The following is a 24294-nucleotide window of genomic DNA, read 5'->3' as shown; positions in this document are numbered from 1 at the left end:
AAATTAATGGCGGGTAGCACGAGCGCCGTTCAAAAATAAATAGTTTGTCATTTGCTGGCTGTGCGGTGATATATGAAACGGTCAATCAGTCAGTTTTCGTTTTGAAATTTCACAAATAGATCGTGATAAAATAAACGCAGCTATGTATTTAGCTACAAAGTGACCTGAAATATTATGAACTTATAACTTTCCAGAGAACATGCCGTGGCTCCGCTTGCACCACGTGTTCGCGGTGGCGGTGTGGGGCGGGCGCGTGTACTGGAGCGACTGGGAGACGCGCGCCGTCGAGAGCTGCCGCCGCAGGCCCGACATGCGGTACAATGTGCGTACTAGTTAACGTTATTATACACAGACAGATACAAAATTACATTCAGACAAAGTTGTAAACGCGGATACAATTACAAATAAAAATAAGAAAATATGTGAGAACACCAATACAAACACGGCTACTAACGCAATACGTACGCCAATATAGACACCGATACAACTACATGTGGTTTTAATTCATAATTGTAGGACAGTTCAGTAGAGCCGCTCCACAGTGGTGGCGCGTGGCGATGCCGCACGGAGGTGCATGCGGTGCACAAACCCATGGATTTGCGTATATTGCATCCGGCCAGACAACCGCCGGTACCCGGTAAGTCTGTGTTATTGATGTAGATAAATTTTAGTTTGTTAAAGTACCAGCTAATATATGGAAATCGTTGTTCTCAATGTTGTTGAGAATAAGTCGAAACTTCAAAATCAGTGGAAATATTCTAACTTATCAAGCAAGCTTTAGCAGAGGCAATTCGTAGTGATCCTTCGAGCCGGATCTTATTTTTTTGTTATTCCATTTTACCGTATTTCATAATTGGGTTATAACAGAGGTGGTATAAGTGATATAATTGAATTATATAAAGCTTAAGAAATATTATTATGAACTTTGATACGTTGAAACATTACTCGATTAATGTGTGATAGCGTTAGGATGAAAATTTATAGCAAGTTGTATGTGATTGTAGAGCTGACGCTAGCGTGCGAGCGGCTGAACTGCTCCGGCCTGTGCCTGCTGCGGCCCGACGGGGACGGGGCCCGCGCGGTGTGCGCGTGCCCGGAGCACTGGGCGCTGCAGCCCGACGGCCGCTCGTGCCGCCCCAACTGCACTTCCGCGCACTTCGTGTGCCGCGCCGCGCTCAAGTGCATCCCCTTCTGGTGGCGCTGCGACACGCAGGTGCCTCTTGTGTTTCAATTCTTATTTATGTACAAGTGAACATTTATCGAAAACTCTATTGTCACTGCACGACACGAGTATGCTTATTTTAGAAATCGACGATTTTTATATGATTGAATAAATAAAATAAATAATAAATAAATAATTTACTTAATAAGTATTGTGAAATCATCAGACTCAAGTATAATAATTGATTTCACGTTCCGCCTAGGACGACTGCGGCGACGGGTCGGACGAGCCGGCGTCGTGCCCGCCGTTCCGCTGCTCGCCGGGCCAGTTCCAGTGCGCCAACGGGCGCTGCGTGCACCCCGCGCACATCTGCGACGGCGTGCAGCAGTGCGGCGACGGCTCCGACGAGACAGATTGCGACCAGGTCAGTACCTCCACATCACTATGCACAAATTATGCACGTAACGTAATTCAAATGACATATAATTAATATATTTGTGAAAGAAATAATTTATATCCAGAGAGGTGAAATTAGCGGCAAAACGCAAGACATTGCACTAAAACATCAAACTCTTTAATTATTATTAAAAAAACATTGACTAAATTATGGTGTAACTACATAATTTTAACACAAATTCCAAAACTATTATACAACGTGTTTGAAAATACCATTGACAACAATTATAATATTAATTAATGTAACGACTACATGAATATACATTGTCTGTGTGTGTGTGGTTGCAGTTCACGTGCCTGTCGGCGCAGTGGAAGTGCCGCGGCAACGCGACGGCGGGCGTGTCGGCGCGCTGCGTGGCGGCCGCGGCGCGCTGCAACGGGCGCAGCGACTGCCACGACGGGGACGACGAGCTGGACTGCCCGCCGCGCACTTGCCCGCCGCAACATGTGAGCCCTCCCTCGCGAGCCCCCCTCCCCCCGCGCCCCGCCGGACCGTCCGCTGTAACGTGCGCGTGTTGCAGTTCACGTGCGGCAACGGCGCGTGCGTGCCGTGGGTGTGGCTGTGCGACCAGGACTCGGACTGCGAGGACCGCTCGGACGAGGGCCCGGCGTGCGCGGCCCGCACGTGCGCGCGCGACGAGTTCCGCTGCGCGTCCGGCCGCTGCGTGCCGCGCGACTGGCTCTGCGACGGCGACCCCGACTGCCCCGACCGGGAGGACGAGGTGACCTAACTTACTAAATTATTATATACTTAGTAACTTTAATTAAAAAAAAATACTTCATGATTATAGACTGTATGACCGTGTAACTGACGCTTTAGAAACTTGCTCTACCTTGTTTCTATTGACTGTGTCATATCGTTGCAAAAATGTATAACTATAGTCGAGCCAATTTAATAGGCAACATTTAACCTCTATCAATTTTATCTTCGTAGGGATCTCCCAGGATATCTATCCTGCATAAAAACATCGATTAGAATTAATTAATCGATACGGACTTGAAACATTTGGCAATTTTAAAATCCATCAGGCAAATCCCTCTCAAAGTAATATATTTTCTTTAAAAATTCAAGGAGCAAAATAAATCAAGTATCTATATAATTAAAAAAATTATAGATAATTAAAAGAATAATAAATAAAATTATGTTTTATTATAAACAACCCATTTATAAATTTATGGTGATACTAGATTTCCGCCCGCGTTTTCAAAGGAAAACCCGCATAGTTCCCGTTCCCGTGGGATTTCCGAAATAAAACCTACCCTATGTGTTAATCCAAGTTACCTTCTATAATATGTGTGCTAAATTTTATTGTTATCGGTTCAGTAGTATTTGCGTGAAAGAGTAACTAACACACACACACACACACACACATCCTCACAAACTTTCGCATTTATAATATTAGTAGGATTAAAACTGCTTTTTAAATTATCTATCTGATTAAATTTTTTAATTTATCTATCAAATTAAATACTTAATAATTAAATAAATAATAATATTACCTTCACAATCGCCTAACAACGGCTTAGAGCAATCTTCCGTATCCTCTCCCATCTCACCGAACCGTTGTATTAAGTTCTCTTCTGAATTATTTCTGAGAAACACGAAATATAAGGTTATTTATTATGCATACCATGTTTAAATATAAATTTATAGTTGAATCGTTTCTATCGCATAAAATACGTATTTTATCAGAATTTATCTAAAATATTATTTTTTAATGACTTATCGAAATTTTCCTGACTTATAGAAATTTTCCTAACGTATAGAAATTTTCCAGACGTATAGAAATTTTCCTGACGTATTTAAATTTTACGGACTTATGGAAATTTTCACGTCTTAAATTTTCCTTTCTTTTGGAAATTTTCCGGGCGTATAGAAATTTTCCTGGCGTATAGAAATTTTCCTGGCTTATAAACATTTTCCTGGCTTATAAACATTTTCCTGACTTAAATTTTCCTTTCCTTTGGAAATTTTCCTGGCGTATAGAAATTTTCATGGCTTATAGAATGCTGGCTTATAGAAATTTTCCCGACGTATAGAAATTTTCCTGGCGTATAGAAATTTTCCCGGCGTATAAATATTTTCCTGACTTATACAATTTTTCCTTATCTACATCATTTTGCGGCAAAAAGAAATTTTCCTCACGTATACAAATTTTCCTTGTTTATAGAAATTTTCCTGGCTTATAGAAATTTTCCTGACGTATAGAAATTTTCTTGGCTTATAAACATTTTCCTGGCTTATACAAATTTTGCCTTATCTATAAAAATTTTCCTGACGTAAAGAAATTTTCCTTTCTTATGGAAAATTTCCAGCTTATAGAAAATATTTTCCCGACATGGAAATTTTCCTGACTTATAGAAATTTTTCCTGACTTATAGTAATTTTTCTGTCAATCGAAATTTCCCTAACTATTGTTTAAATCATTTTTCTAATCTTCCTAAAATTGGAAATTTTGACGACTGATAAAAGTAAACCACCCACCTATTCCCACCCACATCCCGTACGCCATGCTCTCTATCCACAGGCTGCGCGTGCGCAGATGGCTCAGTATCTGCATAGCTAGCGAACGTATAAACTCGCCTGGTCGTTGGGCGTTCATGAACAATATCATCATCATCATTTTTATTGAAAATAATATTCATATATTTTTCTTTGCCCGCGGATTCCCCTGATGTTAAATTCGCATTAGTATGAGTCGTTTCACCGCTGTCAAAAGTTACCCATGGCCATGTCACATTAAAACGAATAAACACACTTTCGCATTTATAATATTATGCTAGAGGTCCGCCCCGACTTCGCCCGTGGCACATATTTCGTGGCAATAAAAGGTAGCCTATGTCCTTTCTCGGGTATCAAAATATCTCCATATCAAATTTCATGCAAATTGGTTCAGTAGATTAGGCGTGATTGAGTAACAGACAGACAGACTTACTTTCGCACTTTCGACTCTTTCGACTTTACTTTCGCATTTATAATATTAGTATGGATTTATTCACAAGTAATCATTACATTCGATTCTAGATATCAGATTTCGATTTTTAGAGTATCGTCTCTAGCATTTAAAAAGAAAAAAGGTTAACTGACACATCATTGTAGCGACGTCAGTTGTTAAAATTAGAAATTGTTTATTATGTTTAGAATGGTTTATTAGTAAAATAAAATATTAAAATTACTCGTATCGGTCATTATTATTATAAATATGTAATTGTACTTATTTGAAAAAAACTCAAACAAATGTGCAGTTCTAACAAAACAAAATGACATATTATTCTATGCCGTCGTAACTAGGTTACGTTGTTGAATTTTGTTGAACTGTCAAATGTTGCCTATTAAAATGGCTCTACTATAATATCAAAACTTAAAAACGAAATCAAAACAAATAATTTTGAGTACGTATTACGAAGTATCTAGCTAATTTAAACTTGTAGCGCGATTGTGCGGTGCGGTCGGTGTGTGAGGCGACGTACTTCCGGTGCGGTGACGCGCGCTGTATCCCGGGCCGCTGGCGATGTGACTTCGAGGAGGATTGCACTGACGGCTCCGATGAGCGAGATTGTACGCCCAGGAACTGCTCTGAATCTGAGTTTAGGTCTGTATTACTTGCATCGAAAAATGAAAAATCATTTATGTGAAATCACATAGTAAATGATTTAGTTTGAATCTCGCCTCGTGATTGAATTTTAACATTTATACTCATCAATTCATCGGTCATTCATTTATTTAGTCGTTCATTCGTTTACAAATTTAATCAAAAAATATTTCTGTGTGTTATAATATGGCTTATGTGGTGTGTAGATGCAACAACGGCGAGTGCATCCGCGGGTCGCTGCGCTGCTCGGGCGCGGCGGAGTGCAGCGCGGGCGAGGACGAGGCGGGCTGCGCGCCGCAGTGCGCGGCCCCCGCGCGGCCCTGCCCCGACACCGGCGAGTGCCTGCCCAGGTACGTTAACATTTTCACTATCAATAAAGTACTTTGATGTGATTTTTACAAATTTAAAATATAATGCAAAATGTCTCACACATTATTCAAATAAAAATTAAACAAAAATGATAAATTGTTAGGCATTATATAAACAATGTGGGCCGCAATTCATTTGATAAATTACGTTCACGATGTCAGGTCTGACGTCAACTATATTATGGTTACAGTGAGCGTTGGTGCGACGGCGAAGTGGACTGCCCGGACGGCGCGGACGAGTCGCAGTGCGCGCACGAGTGGCCCGGCCCCAGCGAGCCAGTGTGCGGCGCGCGGCTGGCGTGCGGGCCGCGCTGCGAGCCGGCCGCGTGGCGCTGCGACGGGCGGCGCGACTGCCCGCGCGGGGCGGACGAGCGGCCCGACCTGTGCGCCAGCCTCGCCTGCCCGCCGCCTATGATCCGGTACTACACCGATATATCGACATATCATTATTTAAAAAAATAACAATAAAATAAAAAACACAATTGTATTGCGTTAGAACTTTGATTGACTTCTTTCTTCTTACTGTTGTTAAAACTTACTCACTTTTTTAATAAAGATGCGGCGATGACACATGCGTTCCACCTAACTTGTTGTGCGACGGTAACGCGGACTGCAGTGATGGCAGTGATGAAAACAAACATCTATGTGAGTTCAATTTCAACACTAATTATAACTTTTTATGTAAAGGTCACTATTTACCACCGTATGTTATACAGGTCGTGATATGGAAGAGAAGATGTGCAGTGAAGATCAATACTTGTGTGAAGACGGCCGTTGTGTCGCTTCTGATGAGGCGTGCACGCAAGGTATGTAATTATGTTTTTATTTGTTTCTTTACTTTAGATATACTTTATAATATGTGTATTTATTTTTTATTTATTTGTACTTAGAACGAGGTGACTGTACCTGGCGCTCGTGTCCTCAGCTATGTATGCCCAAACACGCACACAACCATACGTGCAAGTAAGTTACGTTTTATGACATATCATAAATCCTGATATTTACTGTAACTATAAACACTATAATATATTGAATATGTATAGTTTAAAAAAAATACACCAAAATATTTTAACACAGATGTGTACCTGGCTACCGACATCGTCAACTAACCAATGGAAGCATCACCTGTGAAGCTCAAGGTGAGTGAAATAAATAATGCTGTTATTTTTTTCTGGAAAATATAAAGAGTAGAAACATTTATGCATTATTATAAAAAAAAATCTTCATGCGTTTTATAAGAGGTTTTTGTGTAAATTTTCCATATTCTATCGCATGCACATAAGCATAAATTGCTTGTGTACATGGCACATGGTGTATTTTTGAAACACGCTATATAAAAGATATTCGTCATTCAGGCGAGGAGGCGGGCGTGGCGGTGTGGTCGCGCGGCGCGCTGCGGCTGTGGGAGCTGCGCAAGCACGAGCACACCAACGGGACCGACGCGCCGCACGACGAACACGGGTATGCTATAAGATAATAGCATCTTGGCTATAACACTAATTTCAATTTGGACAAAACAATCCTTGAATACTATAATTTTTACCAGTAGCAAATTATTTATTCACATTTTCTTATATCAGAGCGTGCAATTTAGCTGGTAGATCAATAACATTTTAAAATATATAAAACAATTTGAAGCTTACGTTTCTATTGTTCAAAATCCTGTCACGACTTGTGAATAGCATTTTTTTGCTTCTTATATCCATCAATTGAATGATACTGAAAATAAGTATGTATTTCAGCGTGGAAGTGACATCCGTAGCGGTATCCCCGTTGGAGGGCGCGTGGTGGGCGTGGTGGGGCGACAGCGCGGGCCGCCTGCGCCGCTCGCGCCTGCGCGCGCTCACGCCCACCAAACCGCCCGCTTCTAGCGAACCACTGCCGCCGCTGCCCCTGCCTGATAGTGAGCTGCCGGCTGAGAAAGTCGATACTATTGTGAGTTGAAAAGTTTCTTTATTTGAATAATTGACCCATGCAACGTAGCGCTATCAAAAGTATATTTTTATTTTTATTTTGCACAATTCTTTATTGATTCTTTTCATTATTGTAGCGTGATTTTACGTAGCTTGTAGCATATATCGATACTTTTCTATGTCTGACTTTTCTACACGTTACCTGATAAAAATGACATGAATTCAGCAAATCCTTAACTAGACTGTATTTATCACTCCACAGGTGAAGGACGGCGGTATAATCCGCGGCGTGTCCATAGACGCAGTGTCCCAGCGCGTGTACTGGACGTCCGTCACGAGCGCGGGCGGCAGTGCGGGCGGCAGTGCGGGCGGCAGTGCGGGCGGCAGCGCGGGTGACAGTGCGGTGGGCTCCGTGGTGAGCGCGGCGCTGGACGGCCGCCGCCGGGTCACCGTGTGGCGCCGCACCGGGGCCGAGCCGGACGATATCGTCGTGTCCCCGGATACTGCGTGAGTGCCTTTTGTACCTTATCAATTCTGAATGACACTGTTTATTTGCGTGCTTCTTATGAAAAAATACTTTTTTAATAATTATACGTAATGTTAGCAGTATACCACATCGCGTAAAGTAAAAATAATATGCGGTTAACACAGTCGGTATGTTAGAGCAAGCTTCAAGAATTAAAACATTATTTAGCTTTAATTCTTGAATTCAATGGTTTAATTTGTTACTTAATTTGTTGTTGTACGTTTGTTACAGTGAACTATTCTGGTCTGAGCGCGGCGGAGAGCCGGGTGTGTACCGCGCATCTCTCGCGGGCGACAACGTGACGTGGCTGGTGCGTCGCCACGTGCGTCGCGTCACCGCACTGGCACTCGACGCGCCCGCACGTCGGCTGTACTTCCTCGACCCGTACCGCGGCGTGTTGGAAAGCGTAGCGCTCGATGGGTCAGACCGCGCCACACATGCTGTGTTCAAGCAGCGGACGAGTGACGGGAAGGAGGAGAGCAAAGGAGAAGGGGAGGCGGTGGTGTGGGGGCGGGCGTGCGCGCGCATGGCGGTGTGGGAGGACAGCGTGTGGTGCGCGAGCGCGCGCGGGCTGGCGCCAGTGCCGCGCCGCGCGCCGCCGCACGCGCACGTCACACCCGCCGCGCGGCACAGCGCGCCTGTGTCCGCGCTCGCTATACTGCACCCCGTGCTGTTCGCACATCACGATGGTGAGTTCTAACTACAATTACCTATTTTTTATTTAGAGTATTGAATTTTCTAATCTCTCTCTCTGGAATAATTATTTCATATCATTCAAATTTAGTGTTTATTAATAAATAATGGTTTTATTATTTACAATGTTTAGCGATCAGTAACCCATGCGTTTTGGACAATGGCAAATCTGCGTGCGACAGCAGCGCAGTGTGCGTGCGAGGTCCGGGGAAACGATTCTCTTGTCTCTGCCCAGATGGCCTGCAACCCACCTCTTCTATACCTGATGTATGTATACCTTTCTTATTATTAACTTTTATAAAATTAATGAAGCAAAATAAAAAAAATGATTTAAGTAATCTTATACAGAAAAGCCGTGAATGCGTGATATCATCGAACGCAGCAAGTTCAATCAACGAGACAACGTGCTCGCTGTACTGCGGGCCCGGCAAGTGCGTAATACGCGAGCCGACCGGGTCCATAGTAACGAACGCCAACAACCCGTCCGAGGGCGACGCACCGAGTGTTGCGGCGGTGTGCGCGTGCCCGGCGCTGTTCGCGGGCGCACACTGCGAGCACTACCGCTGCGCCACGCACTGCAACCGCCGCGGCCGCTGCGAGCTCGCCGCGCACAGCGGGAACGATACATACACTAGTCTCGACACCACTCCACCGCCCTTGAAGGTGACTTATCGGCTAATTGATTTTTTTCGCGTATAGGTATTTGTGTTAATGTTTTGCATTTTTGGTCTTATGGGTTTTAACATATTGAAATAATACAAATATTTATTATTTCCTTGCTATTTAATGTTTAAAAAACCATAATAATATGCGTGTCTTAAATAAACTGCGTTGTCCCGCAGTGCTCGTGCTACGCGGGCTACTCGGGCGCGCGGTGCGAGGTGGAGGCGGACCCGTGCGGCGCCGCGCGGTGCGCGCACGGCGCCGCGTGCCGGCGGCTCTCGCACAGCGCGGCCTACTGCGTGTGCACTCCGCCTTATACTGGCACGTTACCATATGTTTAATGCTTTATTATCGATCAGTATCTGTGCATATAAACTTGTAACATTTCTTAATATTATTAATTTTTGTAGGTCCACGATGTGAACAATGCACGGACCTCGGCAATGAAGATTGTATGTGCCTCGATAAATGTCTCAATGGGGTGAGTTCATTTTACTTCCTAACTGTTTATAGTTAATTTAAATACTCGTCATAATTATTGCACAAATAATACTTAGACCTTGGAAACAATATTCAATTACCAAAAATTTTCAGTTAAATTGTCATTAATTATAATAAAAAAGTCCTTTAAAAGTTTAATAACATAATTGATGTTCACTAGGGCATATGCCACGTGATAGAAGGAGCATGGATGTGCAAGTGCCCCGCGGGTTGGCAAGGCGCGCGGTGCCAGACACCTGGCGACCACGATCACGACCACGATCACGAACATGACCACGACCATGACCACGACCACGACTCGCACGCTGGACGCGACTCACGACCTGACCACAGAAGCAACGCTATTGGAGGCGACGACCATGATTACAAACCACACAGTAAGTCAATCTCTCTCTTTACGACCTACAAATGACACAAAATATAATCCAAAAAGCGAACTAACCACTAGCTAAAAGGTCACACCAGGTATTTTTTGGGGTTTTTCAATTAAATTTCTTGTTTCATTTAATGTGTCTTCATAATTTATTATCGTGTACAAAGATCAAAGCTCGGCTAGCAACTAAGGTCAAATGGAACAATTAAACAACGTTTCGACCAAACTTCCCCGCCGCAAGAGCGCAGGAAAAATCCTTGTCTAAAGCTGTCGAGCAAAAAATTGTGTTTATAGCTCTCTTGAGCTGGTATTCTAGGTTGTTGCATATATGTCGGTTCTTTTTTTTAATGCTGAATGAAGGATGTTATAAAAAGATTTCATATAAGTATACTATTTATGTTCAACCTTCCCGAAGTTTTCCATTCCCTCACATATTGGTTTATAAAATCGAAAATACCTTCATAAATTGATTTTTGCACAACACAAGCAACGAACGTAAAGTTTTACTTATACTTTAGGATACGTTGAATTTCTCAGAAATAAATGTTATCTTATTTCAAACATTAAGGAAACCCTCGATAGGTATCCTTATACCAACACCTAAGAAGAATCGTCGATTTTTTAATGACAATTTTATTTTATAGTTAAAGGAAAATTTATAAATGCACATACTTTTATGTAATCAAAGCAATAAAGACATAAGGTAATTTTCTGATTAAATTTAAATCTTTAAAAAATATTCTGTTATCGATTATTATTTATTGATAGGTAAGCCTACCGTCAGTCATTATTAAGTAATAAGGTATGCATAGCTATTTAAATAAGGATTTACAGTATTATATTACATTTACATATTAATATGTAAATAAAGAACAAAACTGCGCGTTGTTTTAACTGAAAATTATCATTCCTAAAACAATCAATTGAGCCAATAGAATGGATCTGTCGGCCATTGATTACATCATGAATATATTCATTGTTACTTGACATTAACGTTGTGTACATACGATTTGTTATTTACAATTGACGTCAGAGTATTCCCAGTATTAGCACATCCTAAATAATATGTATAGACAGATGAAGGATGTGTTTCGAGGAGTTGTGATGTAACGTACTAATTTCAATAAAGATTTTGTCTATAAAATAGATAAAGATAGAAATGTTACCGCACAACTAAACAACGTGAGAGCTTCCTGTCATGTTGTGAATATAGGATTTTTTCCGACTGCACCAGAAAGTGGCTCACGTTTTTATTCCGTTTCTACTACTTCCCATTTGTGAAGTTTATCCAGCAATTACAATGCCAAGAACCTCATTTTGTCTTGTTGCTAGTTTGACTTTAAATAGTATTTTGTAATATTTCAATACAAAAATAAAATAGCAATGATACAGATGATCTACATTCTAACTACATTAATTCAAAGTGAATACATCAAGTTTTATAAAAAGCTGGAAAAAAGATAGCCCGCAAATGTACGATAAATGCAAGCTAAAAAGCTCTAGATCTCAATGTCGATAGTCAGCGCTCAGCACGAAGGTCGCGGCCTTCACCCCGCGATAGATACCGCGATACATTGCACTAGCTGGTACACGTGACGTTGCTCGCATTTTCCATTCTGTTTTTCATTTTCGTTTTTATTAAGTAGCCAAAATATATGTATAGACTACATTTTGACTTGAGTGGTATAATAAATACTTTTTCTTAAACATATAGTTTAAAAATAAACAATATTTAATATTAATGACGTGGGACAGCTCGGCTAGTTAGTAGTATTATAATTTATTTATTGCTAGAATGTTTTTTGTCGGTATATACCCAAAACGATGTAAAAAGTTGACGATGTAACCATTGCTATGATAACTTTATCAGTGTCATGGGAGAAGTAACTATACAAGACAATGGATCAACTTTTTTACTTATAATATTATATTATGTATATATTTGATTAATGATATTCATCATTTAAAATAACTTGATACAAAAGCTATTATAAATTTAATAAAATCCCTAAATCCACATTTCTTCGCATAATATTAATAATTTATGTTATTTAACAGAAAAGGGTACATCTATTGCGTACTATGTGCTCTAGTTACATAAGCTGACATTCAGTTCAACGTTTTAAGTTTTCTCAATTATAAAACACGATGACATTAGTTCTGTTTTCCAAAATAAGCTAAATTATTTGGTTTTAAGTTATTTTGTAGCAACCAAGGCCATGTGTGGGCTACGGTATCAAGTTATTTTCATAACTACATATTCAAAGTATGGTTTATTCAACGACAAGATGTTAGGTGTCCGGATCTTTTTTAAGTGGTATATTAGCAGGTAAGACCATTAACATGTTGAGCATAAGATTAAATGCACGTAAGTAATAATGTATCGAATGGATAACTGCATTTTTAAGAACGATAAAAAGTAAATACATTTTACAAGGTTTGTTTGTGTAATGTGACGTAACATAAAGCACTAATTGCCGAAGGAAAAAATATAATTATTCCCTAATTAAAATATTAACGTAAACTATGTCAATGTTGAATGCAAGGATTGGAAGTGATTCCAATAAAAATTGTTTCAAATCATTTCGTATGACGTTCGTTCTTTGGACGTCCTTGAAAAGCGAATTATCTATATCAACGAAAACAAAAGAATGATAAATTGATTGAGATAGGAGATAGGTTCTTTTCTATTTTTTAATAGTTCATAGAAAATATTCAATAAGTTCATATATTATGCAAATTCGTTACGGGTTCGGTACCAGTTTGACATGTTTTTCAAAGAGTGAGCAAAATTTGGATCTATCCCAATTTAGTGGGGGTGGGCATTAGATTAGGAATTAACGACGCTACAGAATTGTGAGTTGCGCAAAGGTCACCGATTACATATTAACTTATCAAGATTACGTCGCGTGTCTCTCGAGGTATCTAATGAGTCATCGAGCGGGAAAGCCTGACCTCGTTCAGGTGGAGTTTTAATTTAAAATCACGAGCACCGGCGATACCCGCGGGTAACTCCACATTATTTCATTGTATTTGCTCTTGCTTTACGTCACATCACTATTTTTTGCTGCCGTTAAACTAGTTTGAACATCGAATTTATTCAATAATGTTAAACGATTAATGATTCTCTCTTTTTATGTTTTTATTGATTACACAACCAGGATTTATATAAAAAAATACATGTTGTATTATTATGTTATGCATCATAAATGTACAATGTTTTAAATATTATTATTTAATCATGTGAAGTGAACTAGAAACGGCTCTAGCCTCTATTTACTAATAGGTTAATAATATATATATGCGAAGGTATTCTTCGATAAATTGCAACGTAAAATAGGACAAGTGTATTTATCGCCGACATAATAATACACTTATTGTAATCCGAAGTGGGTTGTGAATATACATGATGCTTTTTGTTTTACTGCAATATATAATAATAATACAGGTTTTCAAAAATTCACAAATCCAATTGACATTCTGACACTTTAAATGTAGATAATGCCCTTAAAATAAAATATACGAATGAAATTAAGCCGAGAAAGTTGTATGAAAGTTTATTTTTATCTTTATAGTTAGAGTAAGTATATGTTTATAAAGTTACCATAACGTAACTTTCTGCTCTGGTTATTTTTTAAATTGATTCAAAATTAACAGTTAGTAGTTAGTATAGCCTTGGTAAATAGCCTTTAATTTGTTCTTGCGTAGGTTTGATTATTATACGATTATATCAAAGGGCATCGCTCTTAGATTAAAAAAGCACAATGCAATAATAATGCTCTTAAAACGTTTTTCACGCCAAACCTTTCATGTGAACAATAATAACAGAGCTCTTAGTGACCTAAATCTTCAAACACAGGTAGAGCCGAGCCCGGAGCCAGGTTGTATCAGCAAAGTGCGGTGCTATTATAAACCTCGACTGTTGTCACGACAAAAGCAACATTCTGCCTTTCTCCACATTTACATCATATCTATACGATCTATTCACAATTCAATTGCCAAGTTTACTTACAAAAGTCAATAGTTCGACAAACATAAAATATCATAGTATCGATTCCACTACCCATAATTTTTACTATTTATCTGGGAAATCGCCGCCGTTCTGTATAAAAACCCAAAACCTTCGGCCAATGTATCGTCATCACATTCGCTGCCAACGTCAACTTTTCCTACTTTATGTATTTCTATAAAACTTTATATTTATTGACCTCTACATTGATTTAGCGACCGGTTTGGGACTTCGTTATGACTTGAAGTTACGAAGTATGCGAACATTTTGAATAATTACATTAGTTGCATCAATTTGTTTGCATTTAATACCTGCTTTAAACATGTGTAGGTATCAAATTATGATATTACCTTCGCGCTGTTTATAGTTTATACATAGATTTAATGATTCGATAGCATAGGTATGTAGCTACTCAAGGGCTATAGAAGGTTAATTAATGTATTTCTATTTGCTTGGAAAGTAGAAAGTTTATTTCATATGAACTAATTTACATAATTTCTGATTAACAGAAGGTTCATTAATAAGAGAGAATTGAGAACATCCGTCGTTTGTGTAACGGTGGGAAAAATAACTTAAAAAGTTAGCGTAATTAACAAATGCTACCTATTGTTAGTGATGCAGTTTGCTGCGGGGAAGCAACCGAATTAATTATGGGCTAAAGAATTAATATCACAGAATACGTCGCGGTATTTCCTTCAACGTCTAGTTATTTTGGATCCTCTCAGTGCTTTAGTAGCCGGCGCTTGCTTCTGATGTGCGGACGTATTTGGAATTTTAAACGTTGGAAAATGATCGGTAGTGCCGCGACAATTACATTGTAATCGTAACTTCTGAATATAATGTACATCAAAATGTCATTAGTAAATATTGTAGAGGTCATGAAATATTTGTTGTTATGACATTGAGCATCGTGAATGCACCTGTTCGGATAGACTTGATACAGTGATTAAAATAAATGGGTCGCAGAAAAAGAAGCGGTGAGGTTTCAGTGATTTTTTTTATTAATAAAGTGGTCTGTTGCACGCTATTTATCAGTTCTCGTATTAATTTTTAATGGTGGACTTTGCGATTGTATTATTATATAAAAAATATGAGTGAATTGTTTGTATGATCGTTTAGTTGCGGATGTATATTTTAAGCTGGACACTTCGATCGTTTAAGATAATTGTGGATTTGTGTAGGAAGTGAAAGGGTCTGGGAATTGAATTTCCGGATATTTACGAAACAAAGCTTATTATTCAATATGAAGAAATATGTTCAATTGGTGTCAAATCATTTACTATATGACACAAACCGAAAGATAGCAGAACTGTTAAATACTAAAATAAATGGTACATAGGTAGGTATATCAAACCAACTGAAATATGCCTCCGCCGAATTATTATTCCAACGAAACACGTAAAAATGCATCTATGTTAAATCGGAAATTTATTGCCACCTATATAAAAAAAGACTTCCTATTGTAGGGTTGGACAATGGGCCAGAAACATTGCAAATTTGTTTTACGAGGAGGCTTTAGGTGCAATGATACTTCGAATACCAATAAAGATAATAGAAAGGCGGGTTTTTCATTCGACAGTTACCTATTTTGAATGATACAGGAAGTTACTAATTGACGACTTACAGTATTTAGGTTCGTGACAATAGGTTCGATTGACCATCGAGGACTTACTGCGGTGGATATTTGTTTACTATTCAGTGTTCACCTTGAATTAATTTATACTGGCAATTTAAATAATGTTATTTCATTAAGATGAATAATGGAGGAGAAATTCTAAACTTTCTGATTTGGAAACATTTTTCTATATCAATGCTTGAAAAGTATATTTAAATGCATGCATCCACGTGTTTTTGAGAATATGTATTTTAAGGGTATAGAGCCGGCATCCATCAGCTATATCAGCGTCAAAAGTAACAAATCGTTTAATAATTTGAAGTAACTGCAACGATTGTAATGTTGTTATTAATTTTTATTCATTGTCATTTAAGCGTAACAACATATTTTCTATAATTTACTGTTATGTTGGATAATAGTAAAGCGGAAATAATAGCTAGTGTGTCTAATTTCACTTCATGCAAATTATATTTAATTAATTCGTTGAGATTATTAGTTACCACGTGATATGGGCATAAAATTATGATTTTAACGGAGTAGGAGATAGACACGATTATGGCACAAGGAACAGGAATAGAATTGAAATGCCATTTTTCCGATTAGCTAAAGTTAAAAATTCATTTATGGGTCATATAATAGAATTCCTCACAATATTAAAGAGTTTAGTAGTTCTAAATTTAAAACTTATATAAAAAATGTACTGAGCGTACTACAGTATTCAGGAATATATAGACGATAAAGACCCATGGAGGGTTATCGCGTAAAAACCACAGGACAGTTCTTTGGCATATTATGATATATTATGTAGTTAGATATAAGTTACATACCTATTATGTAATATTGACATGATTTAAAAGAGCAACTATGGAGTTTCTTGCCGATTCTTCTCCATAGATACTGCTTTCCGAATCGGTGGTAAATGTTAAAAATACTTATGTAATGACGATTCGAAAGTGCTACTAAATAGTAGTCTAATTGAATAAATGAATGTTTGAGTTTGAGTTTGAGTTTATCATTTCAACGAAACTATATATTTCTAGTCCTAGAATGATAATATGAAGGATAATATTATACGAGTTAGCTTTAGCAGAAGATTCGGTCAAACAAATCAATCATTTCAATATGCCACGACCTTTTAGTTTAATTACTTTACTATGTAGCTTTTAGCTAATCCTCATGAAGGTTGTAATCAGAAATATCCTTAGGAAATATCAGACAAATAATATGTAGGTATTTCCAAACGAGAAGCAGTCTGAGATATTCAATTATAAAAACAAGTTAAGTATTACCTAGTATATTATTATTAGTCTGTGGTATTACAATTTTTTATGTTTATTAAATCATTTATGCAAATTTGTTTGTTTTTTAATCTGTTAAAATCTTTATTCAAGTTTCAAATACGAATCAATAGAAACATTTTGCATTATATAAAATAGAATGCCCTAAGTAATATATTAATACCTTAATATATAGTGATGGATGGATAATCTTAGTAATATGGTGATATAGTATGTTTGATATAGTAGAACAGCAGGTGCCTAATTAATGATATTTCTTGTTTTATCTATTGAAAGCGTTGTTTTCCGCCTTTATTTTCCCAAGTAAGGTTGATGGCTCCCCAGAGCAGGCACTCGCCTGCACGGTGATGTATTCCCCTACAATAGACTTGTGTTTACACTTGCAGAGGGCTCGCTGTGGTGCTCGGGCAAGTGCATGCACGGCGGGCGCTGCGTGGCGGTGCAGGGCGGGGCGGGCGCGGGGGCGGGCGCGGGGGCGGGCGCGGGCGCGTGCGCGTGCGCGGGCGCGTGGGGCGGGCCCGCGTGCGCCGCGTACGTGGGCCACGACCACGCGTGCCTGGCGCTCGCCTGCCCGCCGCCCGCCATCTGCGCCTGGCGACACACCGGTACGTGACACAGATATACACGTAGGATAAACTACACACTCGTGCGTAACAATTGTCCGAAACAAAACTCTGCCTACGTAGAGACGTATTAGACAGAGTTCCAACGAATGTTAGACAACTCCATTCGGATGCTTTTTTGTCGACGTTTTGATAGGACAAAAAGCCTATGTCCCCACGAATAAGTAGGTATTTTCAATACCAAGCATATGGTTTATGCATAATAAATAACACATTCATTTAACTCGCAATTTTCAAGGTTAATAAATAAGTTTTTCAAAACACATTATTTAAATTAGAAGACAAAATTATGAGTAACTTCATCTTAGTAAATATAAATATTAAAGGCTTAAAATCTTCACTGTGAAGTAGGAAGCAATTTAGCGGTTCAAATATGAGTCTAAAAAAGTGATGTTGAAGGTAAAGCACGATACAAGTGTAAGCGTGCAATTATTGTAATTTGAGATGCACCTCAAGTTACGACATGAAATATTAATATGAGTTTCATAAAAAGTTAAAGGTCACTGTTGAGGTCCCTAAATATCAAGGTCTAACTTCTTAGAAGACTTATAAAACTTAAAATAAGTGAATAATCATTGTGTTGCCAATTAGATCCTTGTTATATAGCCGAATTAAACGTAAATTTTGTGATAAAAAGTGTAACAGATTCTCATTATTATTTATTTATTCATCATTTTTAATTTTTCTTATAGTTACGTTGAGTCACGTAAACAGGTTATCAAACATACATGGTGTGCAGATTTTAATAGGCTGTATTGTTTGTTAATGTAAACAATATAACGATGTGTTATAGATAGAGTTATTGTCATTGCAAATAATTGGTACATTGTGATGTATAAAAATTTATCCCAGGAAAAGTCCCACTTCAAAAGTTGTTTCGAACATACATCTACGTGAGTAGTTAATCGAAACCAAATAAGTAATATTAACTGTATATTTCAGATGACACATCGGAGCACGGCACGGCTTACTGCGCGTGCTTGGCGGGCGCGAGCTGCACCTCTCCGGGCGCAGCGGGCGGGGCCGCGGGGGAGAGCGGCGCGGGCGGCGCCTGGGCGGCCGGCTTGCTGGCCCTGCTGGGGATCGTGGCGGCCTTGCTGGGCGTGCTGTACCTGCTGCACAGGAGGAGACAGTGAGTGAATGCCATATTTGCGATGAGTTGACTTTATTGGGAGCTACGATTGTTAAAATGTTATTAGATCGGGATCCTGTGTTTAACAGCTAACTGTGAGTAGTAAAAGAAGTCGATTTTATTTTATAAATATTAAAAACGGGCATATAATGCCGAGGATTTCTATTATCTACGTTAAAGGTCATTACAATTCATTTATAGCTTAGTGAATGCAAAAAATAACAAATGGCAATGGGTTTTCCCATATTGAGAATACCCAGAACTTGTGAAGTGAATACCCATGTCTATCTCTTCAAATTCAATAATATTTAAAATGACCTAAAAGTATTAAATATTTAGTATTTAATCATACGCTATTTAATTTTGCAGTGGTGCGTTCGTGCACGCCCGGCTGGCGGACAACGTGGAGATCAACAACCCGATGTACCTCGCCGGGGAAGACGAGGCGAGACATAACGACAGACACACGCACAATGTAACAATACTATTTCACTGTTTTGTGATATTTATTTGATAGTCTAATAATTATTATAGGCAAAAAAACTCAAAACGTATATGTTCCTAAGTACTCTTATCAATACTGAATAAGATTCAAAATTGTTTAAATTTTACAGAACGGAAGAAATCACTTCGCGAATCCAGTATACGAAAGCATGTATGAACCCCATCAGAATCCAGTCGAGGTAAACATCTCAATATATTATTACACATTGTAATAAGTCCAAAATAACTTAAAAATCTCTTCACAAACGTACTGCAAATATATTCTATAGTCGACTTTTCAGTTGCCATAAAATTAGCCTATATTTTTGTCAACTTTGTTTAGCTTGTTATTAGATCAATTTGTACCATTCCAGGAGGATGTAACACTGCTAGAGCGCGGCGAGGGCTCCCCGCCCCCCGCAGAGGGCGCCGCGCTGCTCTGACACACAGACGAGCACTAGCGCACACACACACACACGTGGACGTGTAGACGTCTAGTGGACACATATATCTTCATATATCTCTATGTATTATATTACATATCCCCATATTATATCCATATTTTATGAATCTCTTCGACCGGTTATCTGCGATAACCGTTACATTTTGAATGACTGATCTGTATTAACTTTCTCAATTCACTATGGAGTTTTTCAATGTTAATTAACGATATTATATAAGAATTATGACTTACGTTTATGAGCTCTCTTTTAGTGTATGTTACAAAATATAGATTAGGGACAAGTTCCTTATTACGCAATTTTAATCGAGGTAAATAAATTGATTATAATTATTATTGTAAACTATACGTTTATTGATGTACTCATTATGAATCAATTTTACGATATCGAATGTACATTTTAAGTGTGAATGTAAAATAATGTGAATTATTATGATATTAATTACATTTTATCATCGTGTAGCATAAATTTATTTAAATTTTATATTCCTAATACATATCTGAATCGACCACTATATTTTAGAATTGTAGTTCTTAAAAACCCCTTTGGCAGCTCTTAGTATAGATATTAAGTTATGTTTAGTACACGGCACAATAATAGTTGACTAGAATTTATGGTTTTAGATTGAGAAAAAGAAACAGTACATTCGTTTTCTCAATAACCTTCGTAATCTTTTATAGTACAAAACATCAACGTGCATCTAGTTTTAGCAAACGAGCTCATTTTTTGCCAAAATCTTGTATGTATTCTGTTTTCAGAATATTGCCATATCTCATAAGTACACTTATGTTTTATGATATATGATATAGTGTTAGTTACTTAATTATGTTTGCAATTAAAACTATTTGTAGCAAATCCTCGCTAGGTTTAGTTTTCTGTATCCTTTTAAAAAGTACAACGAGGGATTCTCCCCAGGCCTATTCACAATTCAAATTTTATTGTAGACGAAAACGGTACAAGTAGTGTTAGGTATATATTCTCATAATATTCAAGTTAGAATCTCGTGATTATTTAATCGATCTCGACCCTGGACCGATTTTAGTTGTATTAATATTAGTTTGATGAACAAAGCTATAGTTTAGCGTGTGCCATAACGTTGTTAATTTCGTTTATCGGTTGTTCCTGACTATGTAAGGTATTGGCTCTGTTCGATTGTTTTAGCTTTAACTCAGACAAAAGTAAACGTTCTCGCTCGAACTTTTCGGATTTTGCAAAGTTTATTAACTGTTAAAAAAGTTTTAACAGTCCCAGGGCCATTGTCTTGGCAGCTATTTTTATTTGTTAAATGTAATTACAAACAATTTTGAATTGTTTTTACAAGAGATCATAATAAAATGCGTATTTACAAAATGATTTTTAGGACTAGGTTAGGATAAAATTTCGTGACGTCTCCATTTTCGTATGTGAAAAGAAATTATTTTAAATGTGTTACTTTGTTATGAAAATGCACAAATTCAATCGAGCTCAAATTTTGTAAAGGTTTTACCGTAATTTGGAGCTTATCTAACACAATACAGTAGAGATATAGATAATAATATTTAGTTGTAAGCGACCGTGATGCCCCAACGTGACTGTTGTCGACAGCTAATGGATAAACGAGATACAAATAGATCTAGTGAAATAAATGAATTACATGTGACATTGGTATTTTATTTAAAAATCCCTATATATGTTACGGCTAAAGGTAGGTGAGAACATAAACTTAAGATTAGCCGGCTAAACTTAGGTTTATTTTCGACGAGGTGTTAATGTTAGTTTGTTCTATCATTAGCCGGCTAAACTTAAGTGTAACCGCAGGCCCGTGGCTAAAAATGTCGGGGTGGGTAGATTTGGTTACTATAATACATGTAAGGAACAGGGCGAGTGTTTTCTGGCACTTCGCCGGCTGCTGCCGCAGCACGCTCGCTGCGCTCGCTCGGCTCGTGCGGGTCTTAAGAGTTCTAACCTAACCTAACCTAGCCACCAGCTTTCTGCCCTGAGTCGGGGTGGGTAGATTTGGTTACTATAATACATGTAAGGAACAGGGCGAGTGTTTTCTGGCACTGTGCGGGCCCCTCAAGCCCTCCACCGGCCCGGCGCTAACCAAATCTACCCACCCCGACATTTTTAGCCACGGGCCTGCGGTTACACTTAAGTTTAGCCGGCTAAAGATACAACAAACTAACATTAACACCTCGTCGAAAATAAACCTAAGTTTAGCCGGCTAATCTTAAGTTTATGTTCTCACCTACCTTTAGCCGTGACATATATACTACCTATGCTAACAGAGTAAATTTTGTGTTGGAAAACAACGTTCGAGACAGTGCAGATGTTATTAGTGGTCATATGGACCTGGCATATCCCGCGAGTACACACAATCGTATAACACACTAAACGTTTATCAAGTCAAAAATTTACCTTCCTCCTCATGGCCTAGCTTATGACGCCTAGTCTATCATAGTATAATATTATATGTGCCTAAATCTAATTAGTTAATATAAACAATAATAATACAATTATAGAATTGAAACAAAATCTTAATATGTATATATAAATCTCGTGTCACAATGTTTGTCCTCAATGGACTCCTAAACCACTTAACCGATTATAATAAAATTCGCACACCATGTGCAGTTCGATCCAACTTGAGAGATAGGATAGTTTAAACCACGGGCGAAGCCGGGGCGGACCGCTAGTATACTATAATGATTAAGCAGAACCAAAAACTACCAATAATATTTTCATACACTACATAACAAAAGATTTAGGTATTTGAAAAAGGCATTGATCAAGCATTGTAAGGAATAACCACCTACTTATTACATTAGATCTCATGACCGATGATAAAATTAAAATAGCCCATGTTCTCGATCGCATTCACATATTTTGAAAAGTAGTACACTATAACATACTATTACCGTACATTTACATCAAACGAGCGAATGCTCATTGTAACCCCACTATGTCAAATTCTTTTAGAGTAAACACTAAACAGGCGTAAGCCATTCTTTGTTCTTAATGCGTCCGAAAAGATTCTATGCAATGTTCTAATACCGAACGGGAACTATATTTTCTATCACCAAAATTTATATTTATCATCAAGTTGTATCACCTAATAAATAGATCAGACCACGAAATATTTTCGTTCTCAGATAAACAAAAATGTAAAATAAGAGATCGATAACCAATAAAATTATATTGCATTACATGAATATAAACTTCGTTCTTTTAATAACAGTTTTGTTACTTAAATAATAGCTCTGTACTCAGAATGGTAGATCTGTTACCAAATAAATCGATTATCGATCCCTGACTGCGACTCCTTTTTATTTGATATTTTGTCACCAATACAGTAGTAACATTTTATTTCGTTCAGATATTAAATTAATAGTATTCGCTACCAATTTAATACATCAATTTATAATTTTAATGAAAAAATGATCAAAGGGGCAGTAAAGGAATGCATTATTAAAAATAGAGAAGATCAAATCAGAAGTCTGCTCCAGTCGTATAATGTGATGACAAAACGAGTGTAACATTTGTACTTTTTTAAGCTATTGCATAGCTTCTATCGCGGGCCTTGAGCGCGGGGACCAAATCCAGAAATTCCGTAACGAAAAAAAACCTCACGCTCCCCACTCCGACGGGCACGGAGGTGTGGCTTGAAGGCATGCTATGCAATAGCTTTACCGCGGCAGTCCCCGAGTGCCACACGTCATTTTTTTAGAAATAGGTTGTCAACAAAATCAAGGTAATAGCTAGAAGATGTATTAGTACGAACTGATGGTTCTAATAGACGTAAAAAGCCCTTGGTGCTGTCTGACTAGTGAATTTTTTAAACTTGTAAAGTCATAACTAGGAACAATTAATTGTTCTCATGAAAAACGACATGAGCTGTTACTACCGGCAGGGGGTTTCACTCCGAAGTTTAGCTATGTTTCGCGCCGTTGCCGACTGAGTTGGAGTCGAGCGCGGGTGGCCTGCCTCTCGCCGCCCGCGCGCTCACTGCGTTGGTCGCGTGACGTGTTCGCGTGGTTTTCGTGCGTATCGTATAATAAATCGGCGGCGAGTACCAACCTCGATCTCACTTGCAAGCAAGTGCCGCTTTCAAGAGTAGGCAATTATTTATGCCTAAAGTTTACTTTTGTTAGGGAGTGAACCTTCTGTACGTAGTACTAATATATTCTGTGCTACCGGGTAGAATATTACTCAACTATGCCACGCTTGTCTTTTCTGTATTGTAGTTAACTAACTTCATATTTTCCCTAATTGTTATTGCCAAAGTAACATGGTGCAAGCCTTATAGTTTTAATTTTGTTTAGTTTAGACTTATACGTTTCTGTCTGAATTAATTGAATATAACAAAGAGGTCACGGTAGTGCGTTGGTGTCAAGGTAACTTATGGGCAGATCTCAGAATCCACTGAACTTATTTTAAAAATTCTTA

General features: G+C 38.3%; 1 protein-coding gene and 1 long non-coding RNA gene across 2 annotated transcripts in view; one reads left to right on the top strand and one right to left on the bottom strand.

Moving 5' to 3' along the window:
* The window catches only part of LRP1 (LDL receptor protein 1), an 85074-nt gene extending 63566 nt beyond the window's left edge, over nt 1-21508 (top strand). Inside the window, exons 62-88 of the mRNA XM_090116421.1 lie at nt 195-322; nt 517-637; nt 1005-1213; nt 1425-1586; nt 1907-2065; nt 2140-2340; nt 5051-5211; nt 5418-5561; nt 5771-5998; nt 6136-6224; nt 6296-6385; nt 6470-6542; nt 6657-6718; nt 6935-7040; nt 7322-7514; nt 7755-7999; nt 8250-8707; nt 8845-8978; nt 9060-9374; nt 9554-9695; nt 9785-9855; nt 10036-10252; nt 17557-17775; nt 18736-18925; nt 19295-19400; nt 19540-19608; nt 19783-21508. Coding sequence (XP_089972547.1) covers nt 195-322; nt 517-637; nt 1005-1213; nt 1425-1586; nt 1907-2065; nt 2140-2340; nt 5051-5211; nt 5418-5561; nt 5771-5998; nt 6136-6224; nt 6296-6385; nt 6470-6542; nt 6657-6718; nt 6935-7040; nt 7322-7514; nt 7755-7999; nt 8250-8707; nt 8845-8978; nt 9060-9374; nt 9554-9695; nt 9785-9855; nt 10036-10252; nt 17557-17775; nt 18736-18925; nt 19295-19400; nt 19540-19608; nt 19783-19851 — 4361 coding nt within the window. The 3' untranslated portion in view covers nt 19852-21508. The remainder of the gene's footprint in view (nt 1-194; nt 323-516; nt 638-1004; nt 1214-1424; nt 1587-1906; nt 2066-2139; nt 2341-5050; nt 5212-5417; nt 5562-5770; nt 5999-6135; nt 6225-6295; nt 6386-6469; nt 6543-6656; nt 6719-6934; nt 7041-7321; nt 7515-7754; nt 8000-8249; nt 8708-8844; nt 8979-9059; nt 9375-9553; nt 9696-9784; nt 9856-10035; nt 10253-17556; nt 17776-18735; nt 18926-19294; nt 19401-19539; nt 19609-19782) is intronic.
* On the bottom strand, nt 2569-4404 carry LOC149897822 (uncharacterized). The gene is made up of 3 exons (XR_016458194.1): nt 4104-4404; nt 3119-3210; nt 2569-2573 (listed from the first exon to the last, which is right to left on the bottom strand). It is a non-coding gene; the product is annotated as an uncharacterized LOC149897822 (long non-coding RNA).
* Nucleotides 21509-24294: the final 2786 nt, after the last annotated feature.

The sequence above is a fragment of the Colias eurytheme genome, chromosome 25 (genome assembly GCF_061535395.1).
Source record: "Colias eurytheme isolate Ceu_HAF_F1 chromosome 25, ilColEury1 Martin Lab GWU primary, whole genome shotgun sequence".
NCBI classification, from domain to species: domain Eukaryota; kingdom Metazoa; phylum Arthropoda; class Insecta; order Lepidoptera; family Pieridae; genus Colias; species Colias eurytheme.
Note: the sequence above shows the minus strand (reverse complement) of the source record. Positions and strands in the feature narration are given on the sequence as shown.